This window comes from Parambassis ranga, chromosome 2 (assembly GCF_900634625.1).
Source record: "Parambassis ranga chromosome 2, fParRan2.1, whole genome shotgun sequence".
Classification (NCBI taxonomy): domain Eukaryota; kingdom Metazoa; phylum Chordata; class Actinopteri; family Ambassidae; genus Parambassis; species Parambassis ranga.
In genome coordinates, this window is record NC_041023.1 from 18,414,738 (window position 1) to 18,434,420 (window position 19,683).

At 40.5% G+C, this 19,683-nt stretch overlaps 2 protein-coding genes and 1 long non-coding RNA gene across 4 annotated transcripts; 2 read left to right on the forward strand and 1 right to left on the reverse strand.

Annotated features, from left to right (window-relative positions):
• The first annotated feature begins 216 nt into the window (after window positions 1–216).
• On the forward strand, window positions 217–3,463 carry LOC114431863 (uncharacterized). The gene is made up of 3 exons (XR_003670197.1): window positions 217–269; window positions 1,068–1,183; window positions 1,582–3,463. It is a non-coding gene; the product is annotated as an uncharacterized LOC114431863 (long non-coding RNA).
• Window positions 3,464–5,188: 1,725 nt separating this feature from the next.
• mrps18b (mitochondrial ribosomal protein S18B) lies at window positions 5,189–7,762 on the forward strand. Its single transcript, XM_028399018.1, has 7 exons — window positions 5,189–5,292; window positions 5,572–5,740; window positions 5,813–5,910; window positions 5,988–6,056; window positions 6,836–6,902; window positions 6,991–7,050; window positions 7,454–7,762. The coding sequence occupies exons 1-7, from the start codon at window positions 5,212–5,214 to the stop codon at window positions 7,660–7,662; spliced, it is 753 nt and encodes a 250-aa protein (XP_028254819.1). The 5' UTR covers window positions 5,189–5,211; the 3' UTR covers window positions 7,663–7,762.
• On the reverse strand, window positions 7,747–19,516 carry abcf1 (ATP-binding cassette, sub-family F (GCN20), member 1). Of its 2 annotated transcripts, XM_028399014.1 has the most exons (26): window positions 19,316–19,516; window positions 18,709–18,755; window positions 18,546–18,623; window positions 18,207–18,330; window positions 18,086–18,117; window positions 17,905–18,003; window positions 16,829–16,873; window positions 16,487–16,582; window positions 16,315–16,371; window positions 16,139–16,234; window positions 15,774–15,896; window positions 15,537–15,637; window positions 15,316–15,401; window positions 15,089–15,228; window positions 12,754–12,902; window positions 12,592–12,675; window positions 12,080–12,204; window positions 11,848–11,960; window positions 11,530–11,704; window positions 10,838–10,912; window positions 10,474–10,544; window positions 10,369–10,401; window positions 9,274–9,442; window positions 9,124–9,188; window positions 8,975–9,047; window positions 7,747–8,145 (listed from the first exon to the last, which is right to left on the reverse strand). In XM_028399014.1, the coding sequence occupies exons 1-26, from the start codon at window positions 19,374–19,376 to the stop codon at window positions 7,979–7,981; spliced, it is 2,484 nt and encodes an 827-aa protein (XP_028254815.1). In that variant the 5' UTR covers window positions 19,377–19,516; the 3' UTR covers window positions 7,747–7,978. The 2 variants fall into 2 exon arrangements, with proteins under 2 accessions (XP_028254815.1, XP_028254817.1); XM_028399016.1 differs by lacking the exon at window positions 16,829–16,873.
• Between the last annotated feature and the right edge of the window lie 167 nt (window positions 19,517–19,683).

Genomic DNA, 19,683 nt, shown 5'->3' on the forward strand with positions numbered 1-19,683 from the left:
AGCCCGCGACGCCTCAGCCGAGGGAGCAATGTAAACAACGAGTACAATGGCATGAGAGAACTCTCTGGGCAAATAATATGGACGTAGATATACCGCTAGCAGTTCAATGTCCGGGCTGCACACACGCTCCTTTACCGTAACGTGTCCCGGGCTGCACCACCGGTTGTTCACGTAGAGCGCAAGTCCCCCTCCTTTCTTCCTGCCGCTCTCGGTGCAGTTCCTGTCCGCCCGTACCAACTGAAAGCCGGCTAAACTCACGGTAGAGTCCGGTATGTTTGCGTGCAGCCACGTCTCTGTAAAGCACATTACAGACGCCTCACGAAACACACACTCGCTCTTTGTGAGAGATGTTAACTCTTCCATCTTATTACCCAGTGATCTAACATTACCCATGACGATAGAAGGAAGATTCAGAATTAGAAAATTCTGAATACAAGTTTAATAGAGCAGCATCTCGTGAGCGTTTTAAGACTAAAATGGAATCTGTAGCTTGAAATTTGTAGGAGGAGATATATATGGCAGATGACCCTCATTGAAGGGCTCTCTCATAGACCTCAATGTTAAACGGCTTTTGAATTTTTATTAATATTTTGAAAACAAAACTTATTTGAACAAATCCAAATACAAGTTTCATAGCCCTCGAAGAGCTGAACAGACTGATGTTTGAACTGTTTCTGTAGCTGAAAGCATGTGGAACTAGTTACATGTCAAAGTTGAAGGTGGTTTTGAAGGCTCCTCCATAAACTCCCATGTTAAAAATGATGCTTAATATTTGAAAAACTATAATTTTTTGAAAAAAAAAACTGAAGTTGACCCGGAATGTCCTCTGTGAGATGAACATTTTGATAGTTGAATGGCTGAAAGAAGAAGAAGAAAGAGGTTGAAGAACAAGAGTTCGATTGCCTATCAGCAATTAAACTAAATAGCAAACCAGTTAGGCATATCTGAACATCTAAGTGGAGATTTAAATATATTTAAAGCAATATACATTATTTAAATTGTTTGTATTTGTTGATGCAAAACAGATATTTAAAAAGTCTGCCTGTTTCTTTTTTAAATTTGTACAGAGTATGCTATGGCCACATGTTCAAATAACCCCCTGCCACAAGATGATGGTCTGTGGAAATTTCTTAAGAGTCACAGTGTTCCTGAGGAGAATATTCTGAAGATGCAGCAGGAACATGTAAGTCTCTGCACAATAATTTCTGCAGTGTATTAAATATCAATGTTTTGTTAGGCTTAACTGCATTATTTTATATTTTGCCGAATCTGATATATATTTGTCTATATAAAATTGTACTGTTCCTTTATTAAATAAACCCAGCCTAACCTAATATATTAGGTATCTTTATATTTTCACATTTTTTTCCAATAGTTTCCATTTTTATGTCAAACACCTAACCTCACAAACTGCCCTCCAATTTCATAATTGCTGTAGTATAAGAATGAATACATTACAGATGTTTATATGATAGCTATAAATGTTCTGGAGGTACATAAATGAATAATTCTTAGTATATTTTATGCCTGTTGTACTTAAGACAGGCAGCATGTCTTAACGTCATTGTTCTCACTTTACAGATTGACTCTTCAGTGTTTGGATGATGATGTAACACTGGCTGCTTATATTCCAGCATATGGTGATAGGATTGCTACAAGGCGTTTCTCCTGTATGGAAAAGCAGAGAAAAGGTGGAGCTGACCCAAAAAACTTAAAAGAAAGATGGAAACTAAAAGCAACAAAGATCAGGATTATGAGGAGGTGCCTCCCAGGCCATTACCACAGATTCATCTAAAACATAACAAAAGGGCTTCAAAGCCGACATCGAGCTGGGATGGATACATGATAAGAAACCGGTGAGAAAACGCAATGGGGGAGGAACCAGAGTTATTGATATTTCCATATATAGTGCCACCAAAAAGACACATCTGACACATGCAAAGATGCTATTTTTCCCGTGAGCGATCTAGACAGGGAAAGTGGGAAGAGTTTAGTCACAGTATTGTTGACTTTCAGGAAGCACACCTTGATGAGCATATTAGTGTGGGAGAGCTCTATGAAACATACAAATTAGGGATGCTAAGATTTGATTTACTAACAAAAACACAACAGACATTTTTGAACAGCTCCAGAACACACAAGATATTGAACTGCAGACAACTGTAGAGGTGATTGGGCAAGGTAAAACCAATATGCCAGCTGTTGATGTTTTTGATATAACATACAGGTCATAAGTGGTACTACTTAGAGTGGACCATTTTAGGTGTTCTTGAAACACAACTATCCAATCTGAAGCAGCTGACACTCCAATTGTCATTATAGACGGGACACAAACTAGCACCAACACCAACACCTCAGTGTCCTTCCATTCAGAGGTGGTACCTGCTGGTCCACCAAGTCCTTCTTATGAATTTTTACATGTGACAGTGAAACTTCACAGAGTGAATCTCTTAGATGAAATGGTTACACAGTTCAAGGATGAAGCAATGATGAAGCTACTCTTTGAAATACAGTTTCATTGATGAAGTGGGTGCAGATGCTGATGGTGTGTCCAGGGTATGCTGCCTTCTGGGTGGAATTTTTGGACTTTGCAGCAGAGGGTGCAGATGTTAGGGTTCCATTCTTATCCCAAAAATGGCAAGAAGAAGAGTGGGGATCTGTTGGTAGAATATTGGTGAAGGGATTTAAGGACATGGATATTTTCCTTCTCATCTGGCCCCGGCCTTTACAGCTGCTGTCACATTTGGGGAACATTCTGTCTCTCCTGATTTAATGTTTGATTCCCTGATGTTGTATCACCAGTCTGAGCGAGATCTCTTGTCCACTGCTTTGCAAGAGACTCTAGTTGGTGATGATCAAGATGAACTCCTTGATCTCATGGATCGCATGGGAGTAAGAACAGTCCCATCACAAGACAACCTGAAAGCTGTGCTTCTCCATGTGGCCCACAAACAAATAATACAGCAACCAAAATATGCACTGGATAATATAGCAGCAGTTGCAGGACCACCTCTGAGGCAGTGTTTCAGAAGTGTGCAAGAAAATGCAGAAGATGTATGATGATCTTAAACCAACAACACATAAGGTATTAAAACTGATTACAGCCTCTCCAGCTACTCCAGCCGAGAACCAATCTCTCCGGTCCTTAAATCAATACATCAGGGGACTGGATGATGTTGGCCTCTGGAAGATGTTGCGATTTGTGACCGGGTCTGATGTCATATTCTTCAAGGAAATTGAAGACATATTTACCCATGTGGAAGGGCTAGCACGACGGCCCATTGCACACACGTGTGGCCCTACTTTGGAACTGCCATCAACTTTCAACAGCTATCCAGAGCTGATGTGATTACAGATGTTCACATTTGAAAACCTTGAAAGGCTTTTGATCCCTTTTACAAAGGTAGTGCTTACAATTCCTCTGTTGAATACTGTTACTCTACAAAATTATCACCCACCATCAATTCAGCCTTTTGTGTTTACATAAAGTTTGTGTTTACACTTTTAATTAAATGTGTGTGTGGGTGGGTGGAGTTGTTCTAAGTACTTCTATAAGTTTCCTGAATTTTATAAATAAAATTTCTAGTTCTATTATTTTGTGTTAAACTGTGTCTTCACTGCAAAAGTTTAAGTAGCCACCACCACAAATAGTGCTGAAATATTCACTGACATGAATAACGAATAATGACATATTATATTATTGGTGGTGTCAATCCAGCATAAGTCGACAGAATTTTTCATTTAGATTTATTAGTTTTATTGTTACCTAGTTTCTTTGTTGTAATGTAACATGGGTAAATTACACATAAATCATATAGTCACATTTCATGTTATTATTTGACAACAACTGAAACAAACATAATTAATGACATAATGCTTAATATACATAATGCAAATAGAAAAATAATTTGCACTGATGCTGTCTCTGGATAGTATATTGCCCAATGCAGGTTAAAACTGAACTGTGGTCAGATGTGTATTTATGTCATAGACATACACTCCTGGCGACAATATAATGTGCCATATTTGATGAAAATGATTCCATCCATTCCCAGGAAGTTTGCACATACTCACAGCAAGAACAAAGGGCTGTCCACCAGTCCCCCTCCGGCAGTTTCATAGTCGTTAGCCAGTCGTTAGACACACCTGGCCCAGTCAGCCAGAACATCACAGGTAAGTATGGAAACATTTAGTGCTATTGTTTGTAAGTTTTTTTTAAGTTTTACCCAGACCCACCCACATAGGTCTGTAACCACATATAAACCATGTTTCCCCACCAAACAGTTAGAACTGATGAAGCTGCTTGGATGAGCAGCGAAACGTCTTCTAGAAAACTCTACAAGTCCAGACGCCTTGCTTCAATCTTCTCTACGTATGATGACCTGGATGACTGAGAATCTTCATCAACATGTTCCTTAAGAACCTACCAGGACTCTATGCGTTGGTTGTAATTGCTTGAGCCAGACAAATAACATCTTTGCGAGAATTCGTCCGCATCATCATGTCATGATGGCGATTCCTGTGTCTCAGTTGCACCCCATCAGGATCCAGTATTTTTTTAGCAAATTCCTGATCGTCTCTTGAGTCACCACATAGCCAGCCTGAATGAATTTCAAATGCATCATCTTGCATCCATGCAGCATCCCATTCTGATTCTGGAGAAACACTGCTATATCTAATAGACCAGACTGCTCGTTTCGAGTGAACAGCCGTAAAGTCTTTAGGTGCCTGCGCAAAGTCGATAAATTTATAATAATACCATCAATATTGATTAAAAGACTGCAGTATCTCCCGGTGTCTTAACCCCAAAGCAAAAAAAAAAAACGGATTAAAACGAACAGATGGGACATTGTTGCTTCCATGAACAAGTCAACATTCTGTTTGGATTGAACATGTTAATAATTAGGTATTTTTCCCAAACTAAAAACAGAAAATATAACTCGTAAGAAGAGAAAAGATAACTCGTAAAAACAGAAAAAATAAAATAAAACTAGGATTTACTAGGATGAAAACAGGATTTATTTTTTACTTAAGTGAATGCAATACGCTTCCGTACTTGAGCAATACAAAATGACGTGGTGTTGCGTTACCTACACTCCTAATGATTTAATATCATCATATAATAATATGATAATAAAATTTTGAAGTGACAGAAGTAAACGCCCGACCTTTCACCTTTAACCAATAACCCCAATGACGTAGAGGGAAAAAATGGCTGCCTCCATGCAGTTGATCACGAAGGTTTTGTTCCGATTATCACCTACAATTTCACATCCATTGCGTCAATATCAGGTATTGTATTTCATGTTCCTGTTATTATGCACTTCCAAATAACGTATTTGTTAATGCTAGTATGGACATGTTGAATTTAGGAAGAAGAAACGCTGGATGCTATCTACCCTTGTGTTGTACAGTAGCTAGCTAGCTAGCTACACAGCTATACTCAAATGTTACGTTTTGCTTACGCCAGACGTAACATTTGAGTATAGCTGTGTAGTACATGATTTTATGTTATTATTAAGAGGATTTTCATGTCAGAAATTGATAGGATGGTTTTGTGTTTCCACTTAGAACTGTCTACTAAGGCTTCGTGTACAGACATGTCCGCCTCTCTCCGTGTTTGTACATCCAAGAAAGTCTTACTGCAAAGCAGCGTCCCTGCTGGATCAGTCTGCTTCTCTTTCTATAGAGGCTCAGTCCCGCTACAAAGAAAGACCCTGGGATTACCTGGAGAGCGAAGGTACTCAAAAGAAAGTCCGACCTCAAACTATCAAGTGTTCCAATTTACAGTGCGTTCCTTTTGCCCTGACAGAATACATTGAAAAGTATGGGAATAACCCAGTGTGGGCAGGCTACAGGAGGAACCACAAAGGAGGAATCCCCCCACAGAAAACACGCAAGACTTGCATAGTAAGTAAAAATAGTATTTTGTTTTTGTTCGAGAGCTTGCATTAGTCCTGTCATATTAACTCTTCCTGTTATTGTAGAGAGGAGACAAGACATCTGGAAACCCCTGTCCAATTTGTCGGGATCAAAACATTATTGTCCACCATCAGGTAGGTTAAGCAATCAGTCTGATGGGTTTATTGCTTGTTTGATGCATATGCAAATGAGTTACAGCACACTGATTCTTTTGCCACTTTCTTTAATTTAGTTGAAAAAAACAACAGTTACTCCTCATCTGCAGAGAACAAAATTAACCCCTCCGGTTTCAGTGAATCCCTATGGGACCTTAATTTGGAAAATATGTAGAGGTTTAATTGTAACACAAATTACACAATTCATGGCACAATACACACCTAAAAGTTGCATAAATGTCATAACTGACTGTCCTGAGCACTAGCTCTTACAATATCAACTCTCCTTTATCATAGTTAGAGCTCTGGGCATAACCAGAGGGAGCTTTTTTTGAAGCCCTTTTTTACTTGTTTGGGATTCAGGGGTGAAATTTGGTGAAGAAAGTAACAAAGTTCCAAGCTTTCCAAGTTGAAACGTTTCAACATTGTTGTTGGACTCAACTACACTATTTCATATTTTTTATATATAGTCATAAATTGGTTTGATGAAATTAATGTGTAATTATATAGCTTAACTGTCAATATGTAAATACTCTAGTTTCCCAAATCTTAATAATAAAAACCGCAATAGCAGTACAGACGTGAATTATAAAATAGACGTGTATATAAAGGAGTAATAGTAAAAACAAAAAAGTAGTCAACATGACTATGTGCACTCATTAATTAGCTGTCTTGAAAAATGTCTTGCTTATATACTGTAGTTAGGTTAGTTGTTGGTTTCCTCCTTGCTGCTGACCCACATGTATCTCCTCTCTTAGAATGTGAAGTTGCTGCAGCAGTTCATCAGTCCTCACACTGGAATAGTGTATGATCCCACTCGAACTGGTAAGTCATCAACATCACCACATACATCAACACAAAATGTCTTCCTCTTAATTAGCAGGTGTTTCATGATCTGGTGGTTCTGATGTAGGTGTGTGTATGAAACAGCAGAAGAAGCTCAATGAAGCGATCAAGACGGCACAAGATCACGGTAGGTAAAACAAGACTGAATGTGCAATGTGTTGGTGGCTCAATTAAAAATGCTTCATGGCATATTATTGGAAAGGATTTCAGGCCTTCGGGCTGTATGAGCTCGCTTCTTAAACCATTTTATTACTATGGTACAGCCACAAATAATTTAAAACTCTACCATGCAAATAAATTGAGACACATTCCCTGTGGAACATTTTTCCAATGTTATATTTGTACTTTTACATATTAGCAACTTTGATTTAAAAACACAGGTAGACATGTTAAGATCTGGCCACAAGTATAGATTAGCAACAATAGCAGACCCCTGCTACTACTAATTGTAAGTGGTTAGGTTACCACACCTATAGCAGATAACTGGCTCAAATTATTAAACCTTTCTGCCTCCTTGTTTCCTCTTTCAGGGTTACTTCCCTTCCAGATTCCATATGTGAATTTTTCAGAAGACTACTCCAATGCCCATGATGCTGTGGGCTCCACACCACCTCCCTCGTCATTAACCTCTGGTGATGCGTGGTATAAATGGTACAAGGAAGTAACACCTGATGAGAATGAAGTGGCTAAAGTCAAGAAGACCTACAAGGCTTACTTGAAAGAGACGCCATCTGACTGATCTCGTCTTCATAATCAAAACTGGATGAGTTTTCAGTACCATATGTTCATGTTGTGTAGGTGTGCACATAAATGTTCAATAAACCACAGTTAAAAATGTATTTATTTTATTGTTTGGCTGTATTTTCTCTCCATTTGTATATGTAGAATGTGATGGCCAGATTAACATTTCCACATCTGTGCAACTCCTCCGAGATGTTACAGTCCACTCAGCAAATCCTAAGGTTTCTATAATGACAATTAGCATGAGAGCTGCCAGCCAGTTCACATGGAGGGTAGCAAGCATATGATATGATGGTGTTCTGCTCTGACTGCCATCATGGGTTGACCTTGTTGACCATGGTCTCTCCCAAAGCCTCCAACACCTCACGCTTGTAGTCATCAAAGTCTCCATCGATCTGATTGATTGTGTAGTCCTCCACCACCCAGAGCTGGCAGTTAGTCTCTGTGATAAGTCGAGCATCGTGACTCACGATCATGACAGCTGGACAGGAAGGGAAAAATAACTTTGATCATTACTTTGATCTAAAGGGCTGGTATATGACATGAATCTCCTATCAGCACCAATATAAATAAAAACTGGAAATCATGTAGGGCTGGGCAATTAACCGAAAATAGATCAAAACCCTCTAACCAACATAATTTTACTCATGACGATAAATTCGATTACTTTCTGCTGTCCCCTTGCTGTAAAAATCAAATAAAAGTGCCTTGTAGAGCTTGTTACATATCTAGAGAACAGAGAAATCTGTTGGTGTTCCAGAGGTGGCAAGAACAATAACAAACTTTTCATACTACACATGTGTGTAGTCCTCATATGGCTCTCCCACTGCAGCGTGCAGCGCATATCATGCACGCACACACGCATACAGGTTCTGAAGTCGTTTTGCTGCTGAACATCGGCAGAAGCAGCAGTTTACGTGAATGTTTGAAGCGGAGATATTTCAGAAACAAGCAAAACCAAGAAATACCAAATTATAGCAACATCTTCCTCCCAAACTGCTGCTTCTGTCGTATGCAAAACCTATGTGTGTGCGCTACAGTGAGAGGACTGAATGAGGAGTTCTGCACACGTTTCTTGTGAATTATGAAAAGTCTGGGCCAAAACAAATTTTGTTTTTGTTCTTGCCACCTGAGAAGCACCAATAGATTTCTCTGTTCTAGTGGAGTATTTAACAAGTTTAAGTCACATGACTGGGTCTGTTTTATCTAGACTGAGTTCATTCTTTAGAGGATAATGCCATCATGCTTATGGAGCATGTCCCGACAGCTTTGTCAGTGGTGTCACTCATGCATACAATAAGTCTTCTTACCTCCTTTGTATTCATTGATAGCCTCTGATAAGGCATCTATTGACTCGATGTCCAAGTTGTTTGTGGGTTCATCCTGTGAGAGATAAAAATCAGTTAGTCCTATAATTCATTCATGAATATGGCTGGAAAAAAGGCTAAATGGCCCTTACCAAGATCAGTACATCAGGCTGGCGACAGGCCAGTTCAGCAAACACTACTCTGGCCTTCTGACCGCCTATTAGACATAGACCCAGACAGTGTTAGAAAATGCTGATGACAACATGAAGTGAACATTTCTGCTGAGTAGCTCATGTTCATACCAGAGAGTTTGGAGATTTGAATGGTGTGGGCATGACTCTCTAGGCCGAAGCGTCCCAAACACTTCCTGCCGTCCTGGTAGGGAAGGTTGAAGTTCCTCATCAGGTACTCTGTGGCTGTCTCCTCCATGTTCAGCTGATCGGCATACTGCTGGTTGAAGAAGCCCACTTTCTGCAGGCATACAAAACATGAGGCTTCAGCTTTACTCATGGAAACCAATCAATAGCTTGTGAAATATCATTTCACTGGTCAAAATACTGCATTGCTGGCTTTACACAAATTTGTTATCTTAAAGCGTTTGCCACAGAATTTAACATGTATCAGTTTAGCCAAGTGTCCATGAATTGTTTTACTGCTCCTGGATAAGTTGGTATTTAGTGTCTCTAGCCAACTTTCTAAACTGTGATCACAAGTTTTTTTGCACACGCCAACTAAAAGTATCCCCATGATCAACTGACATCATCCCATCAATGCCCACCAGCACCAGAACATGAGTTTGTTGCATGAATAATACTTTTTTTTTTTTTTTACATTTGTAGGTGTCTGCAAAACAGTCTGTAAAATGTTACTTATAAACACATTATAAAAACCTATGCTAGACAGTAAATGCACAATATATACTGTGACAAAAAGCATGGAACTGTGCTACAGAAACCTAATAGAAACACATAAGTAGGAGTCGTGTTAAAGGTAGGGTAGGAGATTTCATTCTGATGCACTTTTGTTAAATTAGTTTAACTTCTCTTTACAATCCAATAGCAACCAATTAGTTCGGCAGTTTCACTTTAAAACGAAGAATATTAATCATCTGTGGAAGCTATAAAACGCTAAAAACATCAGTCAATCCTACGAGGCGCCCCTCCACGGAGTATTGGCTGGTTGTCACTCTCTTCCTGCTCTGTGCGCACCAGAGAGGTACGTGCATGATGGCCGAAGTCACAGACTGGTTGGGAGGTGTGGCTTCGGGGTGAGCTCCGAGAGAAAGGGGTGTGTTTACTTTCAAAATCTGACTGACTCTCACTGAGTTTTCAAAATCTCCTACCCTACCTTTAATGTGAGCAGTGTGCGTATAACATGTACTTTTAAGTGTTACTCACCAGGCGATGATTCTTCCTCATCTCACCTTTTGTCTGAAAAAAGGAAAGATTGTGTTAACTCAGTGTATACAGTGTTTTACCTGACTTCATTTTGAATACCCTTACAGGATTTATTTTTCCTGTGAGCAGCAGCAGCAGGGTACTCTTCCCAACTCCATTAGGTCCAACTATACAAACTACACAAAGATGGAAAAATCAGAAATCAGAAGAGTGATAAACAAGACAAAATAATAATAAAAGGGGGTGGGGGTGTTTGGAGAAGAAAACAGTCCACCACAGTGCAGATATTTCTGCCTCATTAACCATACTGCTACTTCCACCAGTGCCTTTTTATACTGTAAAATCACATGTTTTCAAGAAAGACCTTTTGCTGTTGTCAATGTAGTTACTCAGCCCTGATTTTAAGGTATATTAAGTATCCATTTGTCGATTGAAATTTACTGTTCTCATGTTGAAGAAGCACACTTACTTCTAGAGTCCATGTCAATGCCAAAGTCCACATTTCTGAACAGAATCTTCTGACTGTCATAGCCAAAGTCAACACCTGTATATAACAGAAAGCAAGGTGTCAAATCCAAATATCTACCCAACCATCCCCATTCCCAACCATGGAATTTTGTCATGTGTTTACTCCATTCACAGCCAAGGCTTTATCTATACAGCCTAAGATCCACACCCAGCACATTAAGGCATGGGGCGGAACTAGAAGAAGAATTCCTTTTTGTTTTTATTATTAGTTCATTCCTGTGAAGGAGAAATGTATAATATTACCTGCATTCTTTTAAAACACAGCTGCAGTCTCCAGCTGCAACCTATGTGCTGTCATTTTAAAGTCTTTAAAAAAATAGGAATAGTAAAATAGAGAACTCTGTCTGTACTTCCTGTTTGTTTATTGTTGCCAAATTTGTTTTACAGCAAACAAGGGTACATGTAACAACTATGCATCTACACTGAATTTAAGCAAATCATACTTGATTTTGTAGATGCTCAGCTATTGTACCCCCTGCTGGTCAATGATTGAAACAACAATAATATCTTAGAAATATGTTAAATATTTAACTCTTTTCAAAACCGATCTAATAAATAAAAGACCTAGACAGCATTATGATTTGTTGCCTTGTTCAGTTTGTGTTGAGTTGAGTCTCATGTGTGGGTTCTTACTATGTAGTCCCAGTATAGGAGGTGAGAGAGGAGGCGGGTCGGGGAAGGTGAACTTGACTGTGTACTCTTTGGGCCTCTTCAGCAGCTCGGTGGCCTCGTGGCTCTCCTCCTCCTGGCCTCCCTTCTTCTTGCCCTTCTGCTGTTTTCTTGTCAGGGCGTCTTTAGTTTGCTTCTCCTGAGGGGAAAGATTAGTGAAGAATAGTGATTAATAAAAATGGCAAAATGTGGCACCTGCTATAGTTAAGCTTGAGAACTATTTAGCAATTAGTGTTTTAGTGTTATGAAAATGAACTCTGGGGGTATGAATGTTGTACTTACAGCCTGTTTGGTGGACTTGCCACCAGCCTTAAGCTCTTTGAGTTTCTTCTCCTGTTTGTCATACTGTTTCTGTAGCTCCTTCTGCTTCTGCACATACATCTTCTTGAAGGCCACTTAAAAGAAAAGCAGAAACAGTCAAGTAGGCAGTGAGATATCTAATTTTTCCACAAAATATTGTCCTACTTACAATAAATTAACTCTATAGCAAAAAACTAGGAAGCTGGATACTTACAGTAGTTCCCTCTGTAATAGTAGAGCTTCTGGTTGTCTAAGTGGATGATATCTGTACACACATCATCAAGGAAACTCTGGTCGTGGGATACTATAAGAAGAGTCTTCTTCCAGCCTTGAAGGTAGCTGTACAGGGAAAAATACACAAATTACCAAAGCAAAGTTTACTGTTAGACAGTTTATAGGGGCTGAAAACATGCCAACAGATGTGGCAGTACCAATTTCTTTCCACTTTTGGTAACAAGCGTAAGTATACTGATTCCAGGAAAAAAAATCAATTTGTTATTTCTGTTTTTGCCAAAGGCATCTTTGAGTTCTCTCTACTTGCAGCCATGTCTGTGCCGTTTCCATGGAGGTGCAAGTCTTATATGCAAAGAAAACTAAGCTCAGAGTGACTACAAATGTCAGAATATCAGGAATGGCTTAGTAACTAAAGGAGTAAATAATATTCTTTATTGCACTGTTAAATCGTCTGCAACATAAATAACAAACACAGGATAAAAAGTTCCATACTTGTTTAGCCAGATGACGGCGTTCAGATCCAAATGGTTGGTTGGTTCGTCCAGCATTAGTAGTGTTGGTTCCATGAACAGAGCTCTGTGGGTATAGAAGGTAAAAAGGGTAAGTGGAAAATTAGGAGATATTATTCTATACATGACTGTTAGTAAGATGTACCTGGCCAGGGAAACTCTCATTCTCCACCCTCCAGAGAACCTCTTAGTGGGTCTATTCTGCATCTCAGGGGTAAATGACAGACCTGCCAGGATCCTTCTGGCTTTGGCCTCTGCTGCTGCTGCACCAATTGCCCTAAGCTCTTCATAGACCTGTCCAAAAGTAGAAATAAATTGCAGTTAAAAGCACTTGAAATCTCAATGATTTTTATTGCAGAGGGAAATGCACACAACTAAGAATTATTATACCACATGCCTTTGTTTTGTCTTCTGAATTAGTTTAGCACGCAAGACTAGTCTCTAACATGTAAGATCTTCTTAGTACCGTATTTTCACGACTATAAGGCGCACCTAAAGGTCTAAAATTTTCTCAAAAGTTGGCCTTGCGCCTTATAATGCGGTGCGCCTTGTGTATGGGTTGAGTACCAGACACGGGGACGTGGTACGTAAACTACGTACGCTGGCAGCAATTCACCAATCAGCTGAACAGTACGCCATGCGTACACTACGTACGCTAGCAGCGATGAACCAATCAGATGGATACTACGTAACACACAGCGTTCAGCTGATTGGTGAATTGCTGCCAGCGTGCAGTGTACGCTGGCAGCAATTCACCAATCAGCTGAACGCTACGGTACTGGCGCAACAACTTCCAGCGGATTACAAAGAAACGCTGGCCAGCTTCCGCGTCACCGACATGGATGAATCCACCTCACTTTCGACATCCCCGTGGAAAAAAAACAGGTGAAGCAGATGAATTCAGAGCTTGCCGTAATCCCGGGAGGGTTAACAAAGAACTCCAACTGCTGGACATCGGCGTAAACAGGGTGTTCAAAGTAAAGTTGCGAGTGGCGTGGGAGCGATGGATGGCAGACAGCAAGCACAGCTTTACTGGGAGGCAGCGCCGGGCTAGTTACGCCAGCATATGTGAATGGATTGTGGATGCGTGGAAAAACTTCGAATCACAACAGGCATTCAGCAGCAGCCACTGCTCTGCCCATAGAAACACACACGCTGTTTCTCTGTCGCTGCCACTGTCAAGAGAGTGGCTGCACCGGCTCCTCACTGATATCCAGCCGCTTTTTACTGAATCGCTGCTGATAGAGATGTGAGCGGCTTGCGGAGGATGCGGAGTGGGTTTTCACTTCTGCAGCGCAACGTAACTCTCCATCTTAAAGCTGAGATGCAAAAGTCCGATCGCACATCAGGGCTGGATGGACGAGGAGAAAATAGAAGTGGCTCAGGGAGGTTTACGTAAAGAGACCGGGTGGTTTTTTTCCACGTATCACCCTCGCTGCTGATCTGTGATTCCATGCGCGCCCATCTCACCGCTGGAGTAAAAAACCAGGTGAAGCAGATGAATTGGGAGCTTGCCGTTATCCCGGGAGGGTTAACCAAAGAACTTCAACCGCTGGATATCGGAGTAAACAGGGCGTTTAAAGCTAAGCTGCGAGCAGCGTGGGAGCGATGGATGGCAGACGGCGAGCACAGCTTTACTGGGAGGCAGCGCCGGGCGAGTTACGCCACCATATGTGAGTGGATTGTGGACGCATGGGCTCATGTTTCTGCATTGACTGTTGTTCGAACTTTTGTCAAAGCCGGCATGATTTCAGAACAGCCAACCGGCAACGACAGTGACTCTGACAGCAATGAGAGGGAAGCTGGTATGCAAGCACTCACACAGTTGTTTTATTCTGACACTGAAGATGAGGACTTTGATGGGTTTGCGGGAGAGGATTGATTAAAATGTGAGTGTATTGTACATAGCTGTAATAAAGTTCGACTTAACTCTATGTTTTTGTCCCGTTACCTTTTTATTTACCGTACGTACTGGTATCTGGCGTCTTAGCGTCTCAGTGACCGTTGTCCAAACTTTTGTGAAAGCCGGCATAATTTCAGAGCAATAATGAATTAGGAATCACTGTGGTGCAATTTATATCCGAAGATAGTCTTTATTTGTTAATGAAGTGTAAAGATAAAGTTGGAATCACAACAGGCATTCAGCAGCAGCCACTGCTCTGCCCATAGAAACACACGCTGTTTCTCTGTCCCTGCCACCATCGAGAGAGAGGCTGCACCGGCTCCTCGCTGATATCCAGCCGGTTTTTACTGAATTTACGTACTGGTATGTTTTAGCGTAACCTGCGCCTTATAGTACGGTGCGCCTTGTGTATGCGCTGAGGACAGAAATAGACCGTGTAACTGACACTGCGCCTTATAATGCGGTGTGCCTTATGGTCGCGAAAATATGGTAAATACCTACCAGGTTGGTTAGCAAAAATACATTACTAACTTTACACTCTATTATTCTGTTTAGTATTATACTGACACACACTCACCTTCTCTAGCCTTTCAGCGACGCTGTCCTCTCCCTTCTCTAGACGAGCCTGCAGCTGCTTCTCCTCCTCCAGAAGCTTCAGACGGCGAGTGTCTGCCTTCAATACCGCCTGCACAGCCGGTGTGTCATCAGCAACAACCTCTACAGGAACACAAGCATACGACTTGGTCAGTAGGCTATTACGGCATGGACACAAAGACAAACGATGAAGAAGTCCAGGTCACCTACCCTGCTCACACAGCAGCACATCAATGTTGGGGGGAATACTGAGAGCTCTGTTGGCTATGTGCTTAAGTAATGTGGTCTTTCCTTTGCTGAAATAGGAGATGAACACAAGAGAACATTATTATCCTATCTAACCTAACTCTCCTGTGATGGCAACATTCACCCAGGTTATCAGAGTGGTGTTAAAAGGCACAAGTAAAAAAACAAACAACAAATATATTTACCCATTTGGTCCAACCAAACCATATCTTCTTCCTGCCACAATAAGAAGGTCAGCATTGACGAACAGCTCCTTGCCGTGAGCAGATATGCTGAACCTCTCCAGCTAGGAGAGAAAAAAAACATTAAGAGAAGAACACTCTCCTCTGTTCCAGCTAATAGCTGTGTTGTCTTGTGTGCTTATTATAGTGGGTCAGTCCTCATCAACTCTACTAAAAATTACAAGTTGTGCAGAATGTCACCTTGATATCAGAGGCATTCTCCAGCATGGCCTGTCTGGAGGACAGCTCAGCTTGGGAAACCGAGAAATCTCCCTCCATGGCATTCTGAGCTCGGACACTGGCCACCTGACGTTCAAACTCCATCTGTAAAGACACACACACCCACATACACAGATTAGAGCAAGAACTGGCACTGCAAATCCACAGGTGACATTTTACCTCTGGATCCCACAGAGGGTAATGTGGTGCCCTGCAGTGCCTCGAGGGCAAAGTGTCAAAGTATGATGTTTGTAAAAATCAGTATACATGTGCAAGATGAATGGTCAACTTGTTTTCCCAGTATTTCCATGGAAGACATTTTTCATATGACTGCACACAGTGATCACCTGTTTTTTCTTCTTTTTCTTCTCCTTTTTGCTAAGGTTAGCATACGGGTCGTCGTCCTGCTGTGCGGCCTGTTCCGCAATGACATCCTCAGCACTCTAAGGGTTACAGACAGAGTGACAAATTAATGATCCGATCAAAAGAAAAGAAGAGGCCACACAGTGGAGAAGAGACATACCATCATCATGTCTCCTGTGTCACTATCTTCATCTTCATCCTCAGCTGGTTTTCCTTTCTACAGGGACAGAGGAAAACATGTCATAACCCTGTTGAAGGCTTGGATACAGAGACAGTCCCCAGGGCAGGTTTACCAAAGTGGTAAATATGCTTTATTTTGGGTCAGCACACACCTTGGACTTGGCTTCGACCTTCTTAGACTTCTTTGAATGTTTCTCATCACTATCGTCTCTCTCTGCCTCATCATCATCCTTCTCCTGAGAGCCATCCTGACAGTGTCATAAACAGAAATCATCGTAAGTTATTTTGGCTACAGAAAATTATGGAATAGACCAAGTGTCAAGCGTGGGACAGAAAAGTTAAGAGTTAGAAGAGATTTGAGAAAAAACACTTTACTACTCTGTATCCCACAATCATGCGATGTACATGGATTCATAATGTGATGAGCCAGATGTAAAAAAAAAAAAAAAAAAAAAAAAAAAAGATGAAAAACTGATGACATAAAAAAGACCCACCTTCTTTGACTTAACTTTATCTTTTTTCTTTCCCTTCTCAACATCCTGCATTAAAGACGCACAAACATAGACAGATACACCCACAATTTTGAGAATGTAGATTCTGCCATCAAAACAGACATTTTATTATAATTTAAGGTATTTCAGGACGCCCTTCTCATCTCCATTTACTTCTTGAATCTTGACTTAATAAGTTCAGGACTCTTTACAGAGATTTATCAAATGTTTTCTCTTAAATTAATACAATGGGATTCACTCTCTACTTGAGTAAATGACACATGCGTTTAACACTGACAACTGCTCATTCAGCAAGCTATTGTACAGATACGTCATTTACCAAAGCTGGGTGGGAGGCTTGGATGGATAACAATCCCAGGGGCCCCAAAGCCAGAGACACTGACCATTTTCTGTTGTAATGGTTCATAATGGTTCATGGAATGTTCATATTAACAAACCCTTCAAGGGTATCAGACTAACTTTTTTCATCTGAAATTTTAGGAGCACAGTCCATACAACTGCATTTTTAACTGCATTTATTGCATTGCAAATCATTGCATTCTGTACTTAATACCATTTGAGTGAAAGGGCCTTTTGACTGTATTTAACAAACATGCAGCCTGTTCATCAGACTTATTTAATTTAATGTGCCTTGCTATTCAAGGCAGAATATCCGCTCACCTGTTGTACTTGTGAGAAGCTCTACAGGTGGAAACAGTGCTAAATACGCTGTGTAAAAAGGCATGGTGGATATATGCTTCTAGAGACAACTGAAACAAAGCCAAACATCTGATTATGTTACACCAGCATGCACCTGGAAAGCATGCACTAAAGTAAATTACACCAGCTTTATAAAGAAGGGGTCGTCAGAGCAGCTTTAAAACACAATATATGTGTAAAGGCATGTTTAAATACACCAGCAGTTAAGGAAGTTGATGACTATGATTTGGAATAGTGTAGATACTGCATGGGTTAATTATATGTTGTAGTTAACCTTGATTTTTATCAAATGTACGTTTTATGTTTTAAAGTATCCAATCTGTATCCAATAAGATTTAAGATTGATATATTCTCTGCACCTTTTTTGCAGGTTTATCTTCATCTTCATCTAAATCCTCATCTTCATCTTCATCCTCATCACTCTGTCCTTGGCTGAGAGCAGCAAAGATGTTCCCACCCTGATGGACACCAAAACAACATGTCAACAAGTGAAGGCTCACAATGTCATGTACAATGTGCCATTGTAGACTAATGACATACCTTTTTTTTGTTTCCTTTTTTGGGGGCGATGACTGTGGAAATAACAAGCAAGCACGCTGAATGATAAATGCACGTATGACTTTTACATACGACAATCCAATATGTTCTTGCGCTATCTTACCTGGCTCATCTTCCTCATCACTAGCTTGCACTGAGAGCTTTTTCAGCTTCAGCATGACATCCTCATCATCATCCTCATCATCAACACCTTTTCCTTTCCGCCGGTCTTTCTTCTTTCTCTGCGGCTAAAAGAGTGTCAGATGTAACGTAAATGTAATAAGTCTGTCAACATATGACAGGATGATAATGCAATACAGTTTACTATATGATTCAATATTTTCATTGGCAGATGGAGATGCATCAGATGGATTGTTACACATAGGCAACAGTTTGGAAAGGAGAGTGCTCTGCTTGGTAAATAATACTTAAATACTTTTTCTACCTTCACAGTAATGATTACCTGTTTTCCTTGGGTATCTTTCGGAGCCACCTCCTCCTCCTTTTCTGGTTTGCTGTCTGTGGCAAGTTCTTCAAAGAACTAGAGGAAAACATTAGAGCCAATGACACACACTGCAACAACGAGCCATTAGCAATAAAGTATTTAAAAATAAACACATACTTACACTCTTTTTCCCTTTTTTATCTTTCTTCCCCTTTTTCACTGTTTTTTCTGATGGAATAAAGAGATTTTTTCACAAAAACGGCGGCTGTTAACCTACATTGTGCCAAATTGTGAGACAAAAAGCTTCATCATCGGGTTTCAGTTTATTGCTTGTTATAAATGTTAATGGTAACAATGCTGACAGATAATATGTCTGCGGCTGTGTGTAGTGTTACATTATATGCAGTTCCTACATAGAGCAATAAGACGTCACCTTAACTACCAAATAAAACCTGGCGACACTTAATTTAAGCCTAACCTATTCTTTACATTTACTGTCACTAACATTCATTTAATGGCTGGCCATCATCATCATTATAGCATGTATTTAGCATACATGCACAGAAGCTAAACATATGCTATGATGCACGGTTATCTTAAACAACCTCAACCGAAATCAATGCCTTTAACTTAATTATCTCTGATGGAGATGTCAGAAATTATTTTGTGAGAATGTCAATGGAGTTTGGCATAAGATGACAGTCAGTCAGGCTACTGCTCGTTAGTTAGCTGTAATGCTACATAGCCTTTTGGCTAGCATCTGCCACTCTAAAATAACGTTATCTCACCAGCTGCCGGGGCGGCTTCATCGTCCACCCACTCTGCTTCCTCCTTGGCTTTCTTAGGCATTTTGTTAGTTCAACTGCGAAAACGATTCGACAAAATTTCTCTTATTTCTATACAGCCAGCTATATACCAACACACATGTCATGCGGCCCAGTAATGTGATGATGCAAATGCCGGGTCACCAACAAAGTTTGACTCTTCTTTTACGGTCTTTTACGTGGTTTACGAGACTATACTGCCACCTTCACGCTGGAGGGTGGCAGGGCCGTGTGCTATACAACCATAGAGGCATAGAATTGGGGTTTTATATTCATGAATATGTTCTTATCTATAAAGAATTTTGCAACGATGATGATTGTATTAATTCCCA